The sequence below is a fragment of the Aedes albopictus genome, chromosome 1 (genome assembly GCF_035046485.1).
Source record: "Aedes albopictus strain Foshan chromosome 1, AalbF5, whole genome shotgun sequence".
NCBI classification, from domain to species: domain Eukaryota; kingdom Metazoa; phylum Arthropoda; class Insecta; order Diptera; family Culicidae; genus Aedes; species Aedes albopictus.
Genome location: NC_085136.1, coordinates 199,129,027 through 199,142,784, shown reverse-complemented (window position 1 = coordinate 199,142,784; position 13,758 = coordinate 199,129,027). Strand labels below are relative to the sequence as shown.

The following is a 13,758-nucleotide window of genomic DNA, read 5'->3' as shown; positions in this document are numbered from 1 at the left end:
GATTTTTACAGGATATGACACCATGATTTGGGCAAGAATTCCTCGAAAGATTTATTTTTGAATGCATTCCTGTCCGTGTTCATGCATTTCTTTGAAAATTTCAGCAGATTAGAAAAAAAACTTGGAATTGATGCACGGGTTTCCTTAGAAATTCTTTCAGAAATTCCTTAAGGGATTCTTTTGGAAATTCCTTCAAGGATTGCTACCTAAATTTCTGCTTGTATTCCTCAAACATTTTTGATGGAATTCCTTCACAAATATTGACAAGGATTTTCACAAACGCTTCTTTAAAAGTTGTAATTTCAGGAGATTTTTTTTCACAAAAAACTGGAGATTCTTTCAGAAATTTCTCTTGGGGTTTCCTTAAGAAATTCAGATTTTTCAGAAATCATTGTTTGAATTTCTCTAGTTTCCTTCAGGTATTACTTAATTTTTTTCAGGGATTTTCTTGGGCATATATTAGGAAATTCCTTTTGAGAGTTTTCAAGATTCTTCTGGAAGTTCCTCCAGTTATTTTTCGTCAAAGAATTCTCTGAACAATTTCTCTAGAATGTATTCATAGCATGTTTCACGAAATATTTCTAAGCACAACTGCAGAGGCTTCTCCAGTTCTTCCAGGTATTCTTTAAAACTTTATCTCATCTTTCAATTTTTTCGGTGATTTTTTTTTTCAAGAATTAATACAGGATTTTCATCTGCAGGATTTGCTTCAGAAATTTCTCCGGGTATTAGTTTAGGGATTTTTTTGTGAACAAATCTCTTCAGAAATTGTATAAGAAAGTTTTCTTAGTATTCCTTCAGAAGAATCTTCAGGAGTTCTTCCAATGATTCCTTCAGAAAATCCTCCAGTGATCCCTCAGAAATTAATTGAGGGATTTCTTCAAGAATTCCACCTTTTTCTGTGGTGTATGTAGAAATTTCTATAGACAGGAATCTCTTCAGAAATTTTGCAAGCAATTTCTCCTTAGAATTACTTGCAGAGTTCTTCCAGAAGCATGGGGAAATACCTTCTCGAGAAACCTTTAGTGGAATTCTTAGAAAAGTTCTTTTGGCAATTTAAAAAAAATCTGAACAACTCTATATAAATAAAAATAGAATGGTGTATATCACAAATATTCACTTTTACGGGCCAATTCTCTCCAAAAGTCCAAAATTGCATGTCAACAACATAGTAGGCAGGCAGTGCGACGTTTGCCGGGACAGCTAGTATTTTAATAATATTGTAGGATTTTGTGAAAGTATTCTTGGAGCAATATATGGACGAATTTTTGAAAAAAAAAATCCAGTAGGCATACCTGTAAAACGCCTAGATAAGTGTTTGTTAATATACCTAAAAGAATATCTGGAGGAAAACCTTAAGGAATCATTGTATGAACTCCTGCATGAACCTTAAAAGGAATATGTACTTTACTAAATCACTAAAAGTAATAACATAATAATCTCTGGAGGAATTTCTGAAGGATTTTCTGGATAAATCACTGAAGAAATTCCTGGGCACATTCATGCGGAAATTTTAAATGGAATCCCAATCAATTGCTAAATAAATGTCTGGTGTACTTCATGAAGAAATACCTAAACGAATTTTAAAAGGATTTCTGCAAGATTTATTGATGAAACTACTGGAAGAATGGAAGAATCTTTGATGGAATTCTTAAAGGAATCCCTGAAGAAAATTATGAAAAAATCTGTGGATAAATTATCATAGAACTTTGCTATCGTATCAGTAGAATGATTTCTTAAGTAATTCCTGATTTCAGAAGGAACCCATGGAAATCTACCAAAGAAAACTTGGTAAACATTTCTGGAGAAAACGTGAGAGAAAATTTAAAGAAGCCCCGGAGAAATTTCTTAACAGGCCTGGAAGAATTTTTGAAAAAGCCGTCGATGGAGTTTCTGGAAAGAAATCTTGTTAGATTTTAGGACCGAATTCTTGAAGAACCATAATCTCTTCTCCTAGATGATCTTTTTTTGTCTATTTTCCTTCAAATCTGGTACTACGTGCATGATCCGAAGGGCAAGCCGAAGGGACTTTTATCAAGCTTCGTTAACAAAATTCTTACCAATATATGCAACATAATGAAAACAATATTCGATGCGTCAAATGTGAAAACTTTGAAGTTCATCAACCAATGACATAAAATTCTAAGATTGGAAGATTTCAAAAATCTCACATCTTTTGTAAGGTCTGGGACCATTTGTTCAGAAGTACTTATTTTGGACACTTGCTACTATAACTCAGACAATTTTCAAGACATTGAGTTATGAGACACGATCAGATACGCACAGTATTTAGCTATGTGCGAAAATTCAAGTCAATCGGTTCGAATTTAACTGAGTTATAGAAGTAAGAGCCCAAAATAGGTGCTCCTGCCCAAATGATCCCAGACCCTATTTCGTAAGTAGTGAATAAAAAAGTCAGATACAGATTGCCCGCATAAAACGCCTATATATAGGAAATTTCCTTGAAAATCGTTCGATTTTCGTGATAAATATGATTTTTCAAACAAATATGATATGCTAACCTGAATTTTCACTCAAAGCTAAGATAAATATGCCTACCATGGTTGATTGAAAAATTTTTCTAGCCATACGATATATAAGGTGTTGATAGGAGGCTGTATTTAAAAAAAAAAAATCTTTCAAATCCGAAAAAAATCATTATTTTTACATAAAACTAGCTGACCCCGGCAAACTTTGTCTTGCCTACTGCGTTTTTTGACGTTTCAAGTCTTAAGCCAAGTCCAAGTCCCCGTTCAAAATGTATGAAGAATGAATTTTCAAAAACTCTCGATTTGTCCATGTTTTATGACTCATAAACCTTCCTTGGGTGAAAACTAACAGAACAAAACTAAGACTACCTAAATCGGATCCTCCGTTCGCAAGTTATGCGCGGTCCCACGTATGCCACTGCATTTTTATATATATAGATTTGACATTTGCATGAAAATCATCGTTAAATCTTCATGAATATCCACATAACTAATTTACGGCAAAAGTTATTGAAACAAAATTGTAGCATCCTCAGTGTTTGAAGCATCGTGGATCTCGTAGTGATCAACTTTCCCCCGCTGATCAATTTTCCCTCAGATTACGGAAGAATCCAAGGATCATTTTGGAAATATCCATAGAAGACTTCCTTGAACTTGGAACCCTTTCACAAATTTATTGAGGAATCTCATTAAGAATGTTTGAAAGAATATCCAGGAAATTTAGAAAAGAATCCCTGGAAGAATTTCCAAAGGAGTTATAAAAGATTTTTCAAAGAAATCCTTGGGAACTATTGTTTTTTTTTAAATCGCTGAAAGCATTTCTGAAAAAAAATGATCAAACTTCCAATTCATACCCTTGCAAAAAAAAAAATTGTATGCAACTCGTTCAAAATTCTATTTTTACAGCACGCGTCATATTTATCCAACTCGACAGGTCTCGTTGGATAAATGTACGACCTTGTGTACGACTCGTGTTGTAAAAATTTTAATTTTGCAATTCGTCGCATAAATAACTATAATTTATGCAATTCCAGTATCATAATTTCTATTTTATGTAACTCATTTCGATATTATTATGTTATCAAACTGAGTCATTATGTAACTAAAATGAGTTGCATAATGAAAAAAACTTGCATAATGTTTATTATGCAACCCATTTCAGTTGCATTATGAACATTATGCAACTCAAATGAGTTGTATAACGAAAAAATGTATGTAACTCGTTGCAAAACTCGGTTTATCAGCACTTTTCGAACTCGTTACATAAATCACTATTTATTGAGTAAGGTCCCAAAGACAAATTTTCCGTATGTTCTAGTAAGAATAACAAATATCTATACATGTGTAAAAGTTTATTAGAATATTAAAATAAAGCGAGTATCATTAATTAGCATTACATGTTAATGTAATTTGCTCTTGGGCATGATAGTTTAATAAGCTTAAGAATATGAATCAGACGTGTTGCATTTTTGGTACACTTTCAAATGGGATCAAATTCATTCACATTTACGGTATAGAACCAAATGGAACCAAAAAGTCTCTTGCTGCTGAATTGTGGCTGGCCCTACTTTTTGAAATATAGGTATTTCGAAATAAAAGAAAGCAATATCGCCTATTTAGGTACTTACCACATTTCCTACGATCGCTGCCGGGCGCTGGTGGGGCGTAAGCCGATAGGGACGAGAAGCTCTCCGCCCTATCGAAGTGCTCCCGGATGGATGCAAGCGAGGGTGATTTACTTATCGGTGTGCCAGCAAGAGATTCCTCTTCGCTGGCGCTACGCATGAATAATTTTTCACCACTCATTTTGGCCACTTGTTCACTACACGAAAAGGCTAATGCGGAATTCACTATTTATAAAGCATTAATTTAGCACGATTTTCACACACAGGAATACACTGCGTTTGCAGTTTCTTTCTCAATCGAATGTGATGGAATCCACTATTTGGCCACTTGTCTGATTACTGTCGACACATATACCCCCCTCAAACAGATTGATTGCACTGCCTTTAAAAATCGTTGTATAGTTTGCTGATGCAACACTTTTTTGTAAATCACTTTATAACACTTTACAAGAAGTAGCTAAAATTATTATTATAATGGATTCACAAATATTTTGTTATCGCTTATCAGACCCGAGAATGCACAAAACACTTGCATCCAAACCGAATCACAACAAACTGAGAACTGTCTTCGTGTGTTTATTATTGATTCAATCTTTAATATCAAAATGTCAGATTCTGTTTTCTGCTTCGTCTGACGCATTAAAGCGACGCTTCAGCAAAGAAGGAATGTTTTTACAGGGTCCAGCATTTAAAGTGGTACAAGCGGAAAGTTGTCTCTAATTTTCTAAGTTTTCAATTTTTATTCATCTGATTTTTGACCTATTTTTTACTGTTTCTTAGATAGTTGATATGGATTTTATTTGTGTACTCTGTGCGGTCGATACCTTGGTCGATACCGTCGTAAGCCGCCTTGAAGTCGATGAGTGATGCCTTGGGATCTTGTATTCACGGCATTTCTGGATGATTTTCCGACCGATCTGATCCGATGTCGACCGGCCGTCAAGGGAACCTGCTTCATTCTTTCATACGAACTCATTTACTTTAGGTGATCGACGATGGAAGATTGTACTGTGATAGCACTTTGTAAGCGGCATTCAAAATGGTGATCGCTCTGAAGTTCTCACATTCCAAATGGTTGCTTTTTTGTGAGTGGGGCAGATTACCTCTTCCTTCCGCTCCTCCGGTAGCTATTTGGTTTCCCAGATCTTGACCATTAACCAGTACTGTACTGTAACAGACAGGTGGCCAACATTTCTAGACCGATCTTTATGAGTTCTGCAGCGATACCGTCCTAACCAGATGCTTCGTTGTTTTTGAGTTGGTGCATGGCATACTTAACTTCCATCAACGTGGGAGTTGGTTTGTTCCCAACCTCTGCTGCACCAACGGAGTCATTTCATCAGCTGCCTTGATCCCCCGTGCCTACATTCTCTTCACCATTCATGTGCTCGTCGAAGTGTTGATTCCACCTTTCGATCACCTCAAGTATATCCGGCAGAAGGCTTCCGTCCTTATCCCTGCAGATTTCGGCTTGTGGTACAAAGCTTCTGCGGGATGCGTCGCGCTTCTGGTAGAACTTCCGTGTTGCTTGTGAACGGCACAGCAGTTCCATTTCCTCGCACTCCGCTTCTTCCAGCCGGCGCTTTTTCTCCTGAAAGAGGCGGGTTTGCTGCTTCCGCTTCTGTCTGTATTGCTCCACATTCTGTCAGGTTCCATGCTGCACCATTACCGCTCGCGCTGCGTTTTTCTGTTCCAAAATCGCTCTGTATTCCTCGTCGAGCCAATCCGTACTACTACCCGATAGTGCTCTCGGCTGCGCTGTTGATCGCTGCTTTAACTGTTTAGCTTTAGAAGTCCTTCAGAGGGGCCACATCGAGCACACCCTCATCCGGCAACGCTGACTCTGAATTCAGTCGCTCTAGATCGTACCGGGGCGGTTCATAACAACCCTAGTCCTTCATAAAACTGAAAATGTTACTTGGGTAGGGTCGTCTAGCTATTTAACTTTGTCAAAATTTGCCTAGGTAGCCAACTTTTTATGTAACAATTCGGATATTTGAGTGAAAGATATGTTTATTACAAAATAAATCAAATATTTTATTCATTTATAAAATGTATTGCAGAAACCTATAAGCCTATCAAAAACATAAATACTTTACAACTTTGATTTTAGTCCGCCCATCAACTTTTCAAGCTTCATCGCCTTCTGCAAATCACCGGAAATCTTCAGCTTTCCCGTCATGAATGCACTAGCTGGCTTCAGTTTTCCGCTGAACATATCGAAGAAGTGTTTCGAATCCATGGTAAGAGTGGCATCAGCAGTCACCGGTGATTTTCCCTTTCCTACCTTTCCGGTTCCATTCTTCAAATCGGCAAACCACAAACCTGCCTCTTCACCCTTAACGTTAAACTCAAACACGGCTCCAGTCTTCTTAACAATTTCATCGCTCAAGAGGGACTCGATTTTCTGGAATAGACCTTCAATTTTACCAGCTGGAGCGGCAGCCTTCTTCAAAGAAGCCGCATGACTTCCCTCAGCTGCGAACTCCACCAATTTCTCCGGTGCCACATCCAGGAAGAAATCAGGCATCAACTTGTCGACATTCTCCGGAACACAAGCGTACTGCTTCATATCAGTGATACCAGCGGCTTGCAGGACTTCGTCATCGATTAGGAAATTTCCCGTGCAGTTTTTAGGTTCCTTGCAAAGCACGGCGTACGCAGCATCGCTCATGATTTCCGGCTTACGGGAGAATTGGTCACTCTCCTTGCCGGTGAGCATTTCCATCGCCGCAGTGTAGATAGCAGTGCGAGGCCACAAGGCATTCACCGCAATGTTATCCTTTTTGAACTCCTGGGCCATGCCCAGAACGCACATCGACATGCCGTATTTTGCCATTGTATACGCCACGTGATTGCTGAACCAATGCGGGTTCAGATTCAGCGGGGGAGAAATGTTCAGTATGTGAGCATGGTTGCTTTTCTTCAGGTATGGAATGCATTCCTTGGAACTGTTGGATAGAGAAGATTTTAGACGTGAGTTAAAATCAAACACTTAAAGAAAACTTACACCAAAAATGTTCCACGAGTGTTGATATTGTGCATCAAATCATATCGCTTCATGTCGGTCTGCTCGGTAGGAGTCAGCGAAATCGCGCTGGCATTATTGACCAGAATGTCGATGCCACCGAATTTCTCCACCGCATTCTTCACGGCGGTCCGTACTGCGTTCTCGTCACGAACATCGACCACACATGGCAGGGCTTTTCCTCCGGCAGCTTCAACTGAAATTATAATCATCGAAATGTATATTTTTTCAGGTTTCTAAGTTATGGGAATAACAGATCAAATGGTGTTTGTATGGTACAGTTTGGTCAGGTTTGGCTCAGAAATGGACCAACAGATTTACATCTCTCGTTTATCGGGTGAAGATCACTGCGTCCAGATTTTAGAACTATTGTTATATACCCTTTGGCTGTGAGATACATAAGTTATCTAACATGTTTGCCACTGAGATACCTTGGTATCGACTGAGCTCAAGACCATCTATTATTGATGAATAGAGATCCTGAGTTACAGTATGTGATTCCCCCATTTTGGTGAGACTAGCTTTATAAAGCCAACCACGTCCTTGGGAGATAAGATACAGGGGATGGCCAAAATGTTTGGGATAGGCAACTTTTTTTTCTCTCACAAAAATGTCCATAATGCTGTACCTAACTTTTCATAGACACGACATGGGACTGCGAGAAATAAAAAATTCCGGATGCTGCCGAATCTTGCAAAGGGTGTAACTAAAAACGGTCGGATTCTGCTGTTCACAACATTCGCACATATCAAAGTCTTGGCCATGGCAAAACTGTGGATTATGGGCGGCACACTCTCGATGGCACCGAAGCACTACACCTAGATATTTTCAATTCATGAGATATTGGTGATAATGCCGCTCAACATTACGTGCGACTAATGAATATTTTGTTTAAAAAATGAAAGCACCTTCAGAAATGGGCTTTTAGTATTTACTTTTGCTGACAAACTAAACTGACATCTTGATCCAGACATCATATTAATTGATTTTGAGTTGGCTTTCATAAACGCTGTTAAGATTATGACGAAGCCACATATAGAATTTTCAAGAGCACAAATCTGATGAACTGAATGTCAGTTTACGTTGAAAAGTTGATCGATTGGTCACCACCCGCGGGTAATTCATCGATCAACTTTTCAACGCAAACCGAAATTGGGTTTTTTCAGATGTGTGCTCTTAAAAATTTTAGGTGTGGCTTCGTCATATCTTCACTTTAAAAGGTTTTTGCTGATGCTGCCCTTCATGGAGGCTGTTTCACTTGAACCAAAACATGTTTAAAAATTGAAGCAAGTTGGACTCCAAACGCAGTCTTCAACATCATTTTTCATTTTACAAAAAGGTTGTTGCGTTGGCATGTCTACCACCCAAAGACATGAAGCATTTTTAGAGCTTAGGAAGAAATGCCTACAGTCTTTGAATACTAGCATGGATTCCCAAGTAACCAGCAAGCATTTAAAATAGCATCTATTCAGCATTATAGTAGTCTTTACGACAAGGCGTTTAATGCTTATTGATCGTATATGCGCCTATGGTGCTACCCAACAGCAGGTTTTGGCAAAATAACGGGCTGTCTCAGTGCTGCACCTTCAGGAACGTCGTACCAAAATGTCAAAGAAGCGTAACGCCTCGTCGATCAAAACAAAACAAAAATAGTTTTACGTCTGCAGCTCGCTCTCTCAACATTCCCGCTTCCTCGTCTTTGCACATCCCAGCTGATGTAAGGTGGTATTTTTTGCATGTTTTAGTTGTTTTTGGGATTTGAACTTACGATCCGAAGACTACTGAATCATGTTTGCTGCTCAGGTTCTGCAGCACGCTCCAGGATGTGCTACAGCAGCTCCGCTGGCGTGCGTTGATTTTATTCTCAATTTAAAGAATGGTTGGAAGCCAGCTTCAGTTCCGACAGCTAAAACTTGTTTTCAAAGAGATATTCCATAACGTATAAAGCATTTTCGTTCCCACTTCGATCTGCAGCATCTGTTTCCCTCTTCCAAATAATCTTATAATCCGCCAAAGCATCCACTGATTCTGCAAATATTTTCCGACGGAATAAGAAATGGTAGTTTTTCGATGGCCATGTTCCAATTTCCTAATCCAAACAAGCTGCAGCAATGTTTGGTGATGAGCTTTTGGATGAGTAAGGGAAAAACGAAGAAGCAATGCAGATGCATCATGTACAAATTTGACAACAGAGACATAGACTCAGTAAGAGAGAGACAGTGTGCGCTGTCAAACACATAACATGTCTCCTATACTCTTCGCTCTTGGCATTTGAATAGCAGTTAATAAGCATTCTGAATGCTCCCAAGCGAAAACATCTCAAGCAGTTGAAATGCTAACTAACAGCCAAAAGCTTTTGAGCAGCACAGGTTATGCTAATTCAAGGCAGCTATGCATTCGAACTGCTTATATAGGGCAGCAAGCAGTTCAAATGCTTAATGCGGTCTACTGTACGGCTTATTGAAATGCTTAGTGGTTACCTGGGTTACGTTACAAAATATTATGAAATTGGACGCAGAGCTGCAGGATCGTTGATTGCCAGGTGATCGAAAACACCCTTGGAGCTGAGAATAAGAATTCAAATGAAGAAGGATTCATGCGCCCATTTTTTCGACAGAAATGTGATCCGTACTTGAAAACGTGGACAGTAGTCTGCTGTGAACGTCAAACGACATTGAAGGTTGACAATCTAAGTGGAATACTCTTATGAAATGTGACAATCCGCCGATTTAGTATGTGCTTAAGCAATTCCAATTAGAAGAGAGGAATGCAAGTACAGACATTCTCCGTTCTCTGCAAGGTCTGTACTTACGTCTGTACTGTGCCTAAAAAACTGCGGGCAAATCTAGAATAAGATAATAAATTGTCCAAAATGCTATAACGGTAACTTTACAAAGAAATATAGAGCATATTTTCTGTTAAATTTCATTCGGTAGCATCCGTGACGAATGATGGTTATTTATAACATAGTGTTTTTAGTATTTGGTATGCATCAGACCTGATCAGACCTGTTCTACTACCTAAAGGGCGCTTTGCATCAGGTCGAAAAGGGTGGTGATACACATACCAACTAACAATGATAGGTAGTCATCGGCAAAACCAAGGTTGCGACCATTCATTTGCAAAAATTTACATTCATTTGTTATTATCTCAGTTCAGAAGCATGCTATCGAAAAACAATGTATGGATGAATTTAACATTGTAGTTTTATCTGAAAGTTTGCCGAATAACATTGGGGTCGCAAACGTATACCACAGTCGTGAGCGAGCTGTGAAGGCAACTCTCCACGCGGTGAATATAAATTTCATTCACGCTGTGGAAAGTTGCCTTCACAGCTCGCTCACGACTTTGGTATACTTTTGCGACCCCAATGTTATTCGGCAAACTTTCAGATAAAACTACAAGGTTAAATTCATCCATACATTGTTTTTCGATAGCATGCTTCTGAACTGAGATAATAGCAAATGAATGTAAATTTTTGCAAATGAATGGTTGCAACCTTGGGCAAAACCATAAGTAGGAAAACCGCTATTATTGAGTTGCCTCAATAGCGTATCTGCTACGAGATTCCACAAAAGCGGTGATAAGACTCCCCCTTGGGGGCATCCACAAACACTCAATTTCCTAATTCCTGCTAGACGCAATGTCGGGAAGAGATATCGGTTTTTGAGCATTTGATGAATCCAATTGGAAATCATTGAAGATTTACCATAACTCCGTGCAGCTTCCAAGATGGCATCGAAAGGCACATTGTCAGAGGCACCCTCGATATCTAAGAAAACACCCAATCAAGATTGCTTTTGAGCGAATGCTTTCTCGATATCGTAAACAACCTTGTGTAAAAGAGTCATAGTGGACTTATCAGATTCACATGAAGAGGCACGTTGGCCAGATGAACATCGCGGATGTGATGATCCACAATGCGTTCTAAGCATTTCAGAAGAAAAGAGGTCAAACTGATAGGTCTGAGAAACTCTTTGCTTCTTTATACGACGCACGACCCACTTTCGAATAAACTTCACAGTAATTGGGAATACTCTGTAGCAAAACTGCAAACAAGTATTTTGTTTTTCTAAACATGTTTAAAATGATCAAATCCCTTCTGAAGCAAAATAGGATAAATCATATCTGCCCCAGGAGATTTGAAAGTAGCAAAGCTATTAAATGTCCACTCAATCGATTCTATAGTTACAATACTCCGAGACGAAGCCAGGGAATCGTAACTACAAAAAAAAGACATCAGGTGTATCCGAAGATGTAATATCCACACATCCAGGGAAGTGTGTGCTGAATAAGCATTCCAGAACTTCCTCATCAGAGGAAGTCAGATCGCCATTTGACAAACGAAGTACGTTCACTCGGAAATCCTTAGATTTCGCAAGGATTTTTTTTAACCGACTGATGGTTATTTATAACATAGTGTTTTTAGTATTTGGTACTAGCTGTCCCGGCAAACGTCGTTCTGCCTGCCTACTATGTTTTTTGACATCCAGCTCCATAGAAAAGTGCCGCTCAAAACGGAATTTCAGAATTTCCCGTTTTTTATTGCCTTCCCGAACACATTTTTCAATTATTTTTTCGTACGAACACGTCGGAGCCCTGGCGGAATGCAACAGTGAAAGAATCATGTCGTTCTATTGACCCGTTCCCGAGCATATTCGTGACATACAAACACCATTCCATTTTTATTTAAATAGATAGATAGATTGATAGATGTATCATATTTGACGCTTGAAACTGGATCTCGAGTCGATTAATTTCAAGTAACTGATCCATTTCACGTTTCACCAGAAACTACGACAACAAAAGTCTATAATACCATACTTACTTTCAGCGGCGGCAGTGTAGATCGTTCCAGGTAATTTGGGATGAGGTTCAGCAGTCTTCGCTGCCACAACGATATTGGCACCATCCTGGGCTGCTTTTAGAGCGATAGCCTTGCCGATGCCGCGCGATGCACCAGTTATGAAGATAGTACGACCGGCTAATTTTCTAGAATGATAATAAAACAATGATATTTAAAAAAACTATATATTTTCTGCAAAATTATACGAAGGTTCTTCAAACCATAACCGGTTTCGGTGTCATAACATATTCATCGGCATGTGATGACCAACCAACCAACAAAACGCACCCCGTATTCTTCATGTTTATTTACGGTGAACCTGCTAGTAGAGATGAATGACGTGTCAAGCTGAACGCGAGTGAGCAACTTTCTTCGCGAAATCCCTCGTTATAACTGAACAATATTATTCAATGGACCAGAACTGAACTTTAGACTCGAAAACAAATACTCAAAGTACAATCTATCGTCGCCGAGCTATGTATTATTATCATCGCTGATATGCGAATAGATTAAAAGTTGCTCGCTCACTCATTGAAGCTTAACATTTTGAATGATAGTAAAGGACAAATTGTATGTGCCTAATTCTTCCACTTACCCAGTGTTAATCATTTTGAAGATAAATAAATTAAAACAAACAACAATCTAACTAATTTTAACGAAAAAATGCAACTTATTTCGAGTAAGGTGACACTTTCACGAGACACAACACAAGACTACTCAGTTATCTCACACTAGCAGTCAGTACGATACTGATTTGCGTTACGTTGTCTGCCTCACTACTGCGCTCGCTATGTGAGGAAGATCCTCTTCAATTTAGGCCTCAGGTACAAAGTTCAGAGCTTCGATTTCAATCGTGAATGTTGTGTTGGTATGCTGTCCATTATTGGTGTGTGATACCGGCTTAGTTCATCTTGTACATGTGTATTCGGTGTTCATCATGTATCGAAGAAATTATATTTACTGCTGCATAACGTACTGTAACTTGTGACCCATACTCAACAGAGTCGCTTCTTACGAGTTCTTAAATGCAGCTAACATTTTATTCAAACACAAATTTCGAATAGCTACGGTATGTAAGTAGGTAAGTAGTATTAAATATCCGTAAACTTCACTGAACAAACAATCAAATATTTTGGACTATATGTACAAGCAAAGAAAAATCTGAAATCGAATCGTCAACTGAAATATTGATCGACGCGTAAAGCTGAATTTATTATATTAATAATAATGAATTTATTATATTAATAATAATAATAATAATAATGTTCTATCATTTATGATGCACAGGGATAACTAATTATAAGTATGCAGTGAATGACACTCTTGCAGCACACGTAGGTTAATTTTACTCTGAAAGAGTTCCGAGAGGACTTTGTCGAGTTCAAATGAAGCTATGTTCCCTACAATTGATCACAGGGAATTGAAATAAACGAAAGTTTTCGAGTTGCCTTCCGACGAAGAAATCTTCAACAGAATAGAAGAAGCGCTACAATCCGCATCAATAAAATTACAACAAATTGGTATAAATTATTGTTTATCTAATTCGTACATGCTGAAGTTGTGGATGGGATGATCTCAACAATAATTATGGTGTAGATGGGATGGAACCGTCGAAAGTATCAATGATATTGGACTCCACCGCAACGGATGAAGACGCGTTTGAACTTAAGGAAGACGACGAGAGCAAAACATATGATGCAAGTATCCCTAATATGAACAACAAATTTGAATTTGAAAAGTAGCAAAACAAAGAAGCACACATTCAAAATA

At 38.5% G+C, this 13,758-nt stretch overlaps 1 protein-coding gene across 2 annotated transcripts; it reads right to left on the bottom strand.

Moving 5' to 3' along the window:
* Window positions 1–6,126: 6,126 nt before the first annotated feature.
* Window positions 6,127–12,792, bottom strand: LOC109432159 (hydroxysteroid dehydrogenase-like protein 2). Of its 2 annotated transcripts, none has more exons than XM_019708477.3 (4): window positions 12,584–12,792; window positions 11,971–12,134; window positions 7,125–7,338; window positions 6,127–7,065 (listed from the first exon to the last, which is right to left on the bottom strand). In XM_019708477.3, the coding sequence occupies exons 1-4, from the start codon at window positions 12,595–12,597 to the stop codon at window positions 6,210–6,212; spliced, it is 1,248 nt and encodes a 415-aa protein (XP_019564022.2). In that variant the 5' UTR covers window positions 12,598–12,792; the 3' UTR covers window positions 6,127–6,209. The 2 variants fall into 2 exon arrangements, with proteins under 2 accessions (XP_019564022.2, XP_019564024.2); XM_019708479.3 differs by lacking the exon at window positions 12,584–12,792 and adding an exon at window positions 12,277–12,506.
* Between the last annotated feature and the right edge of the window lie 966 nt (window positions 12,793–13,758).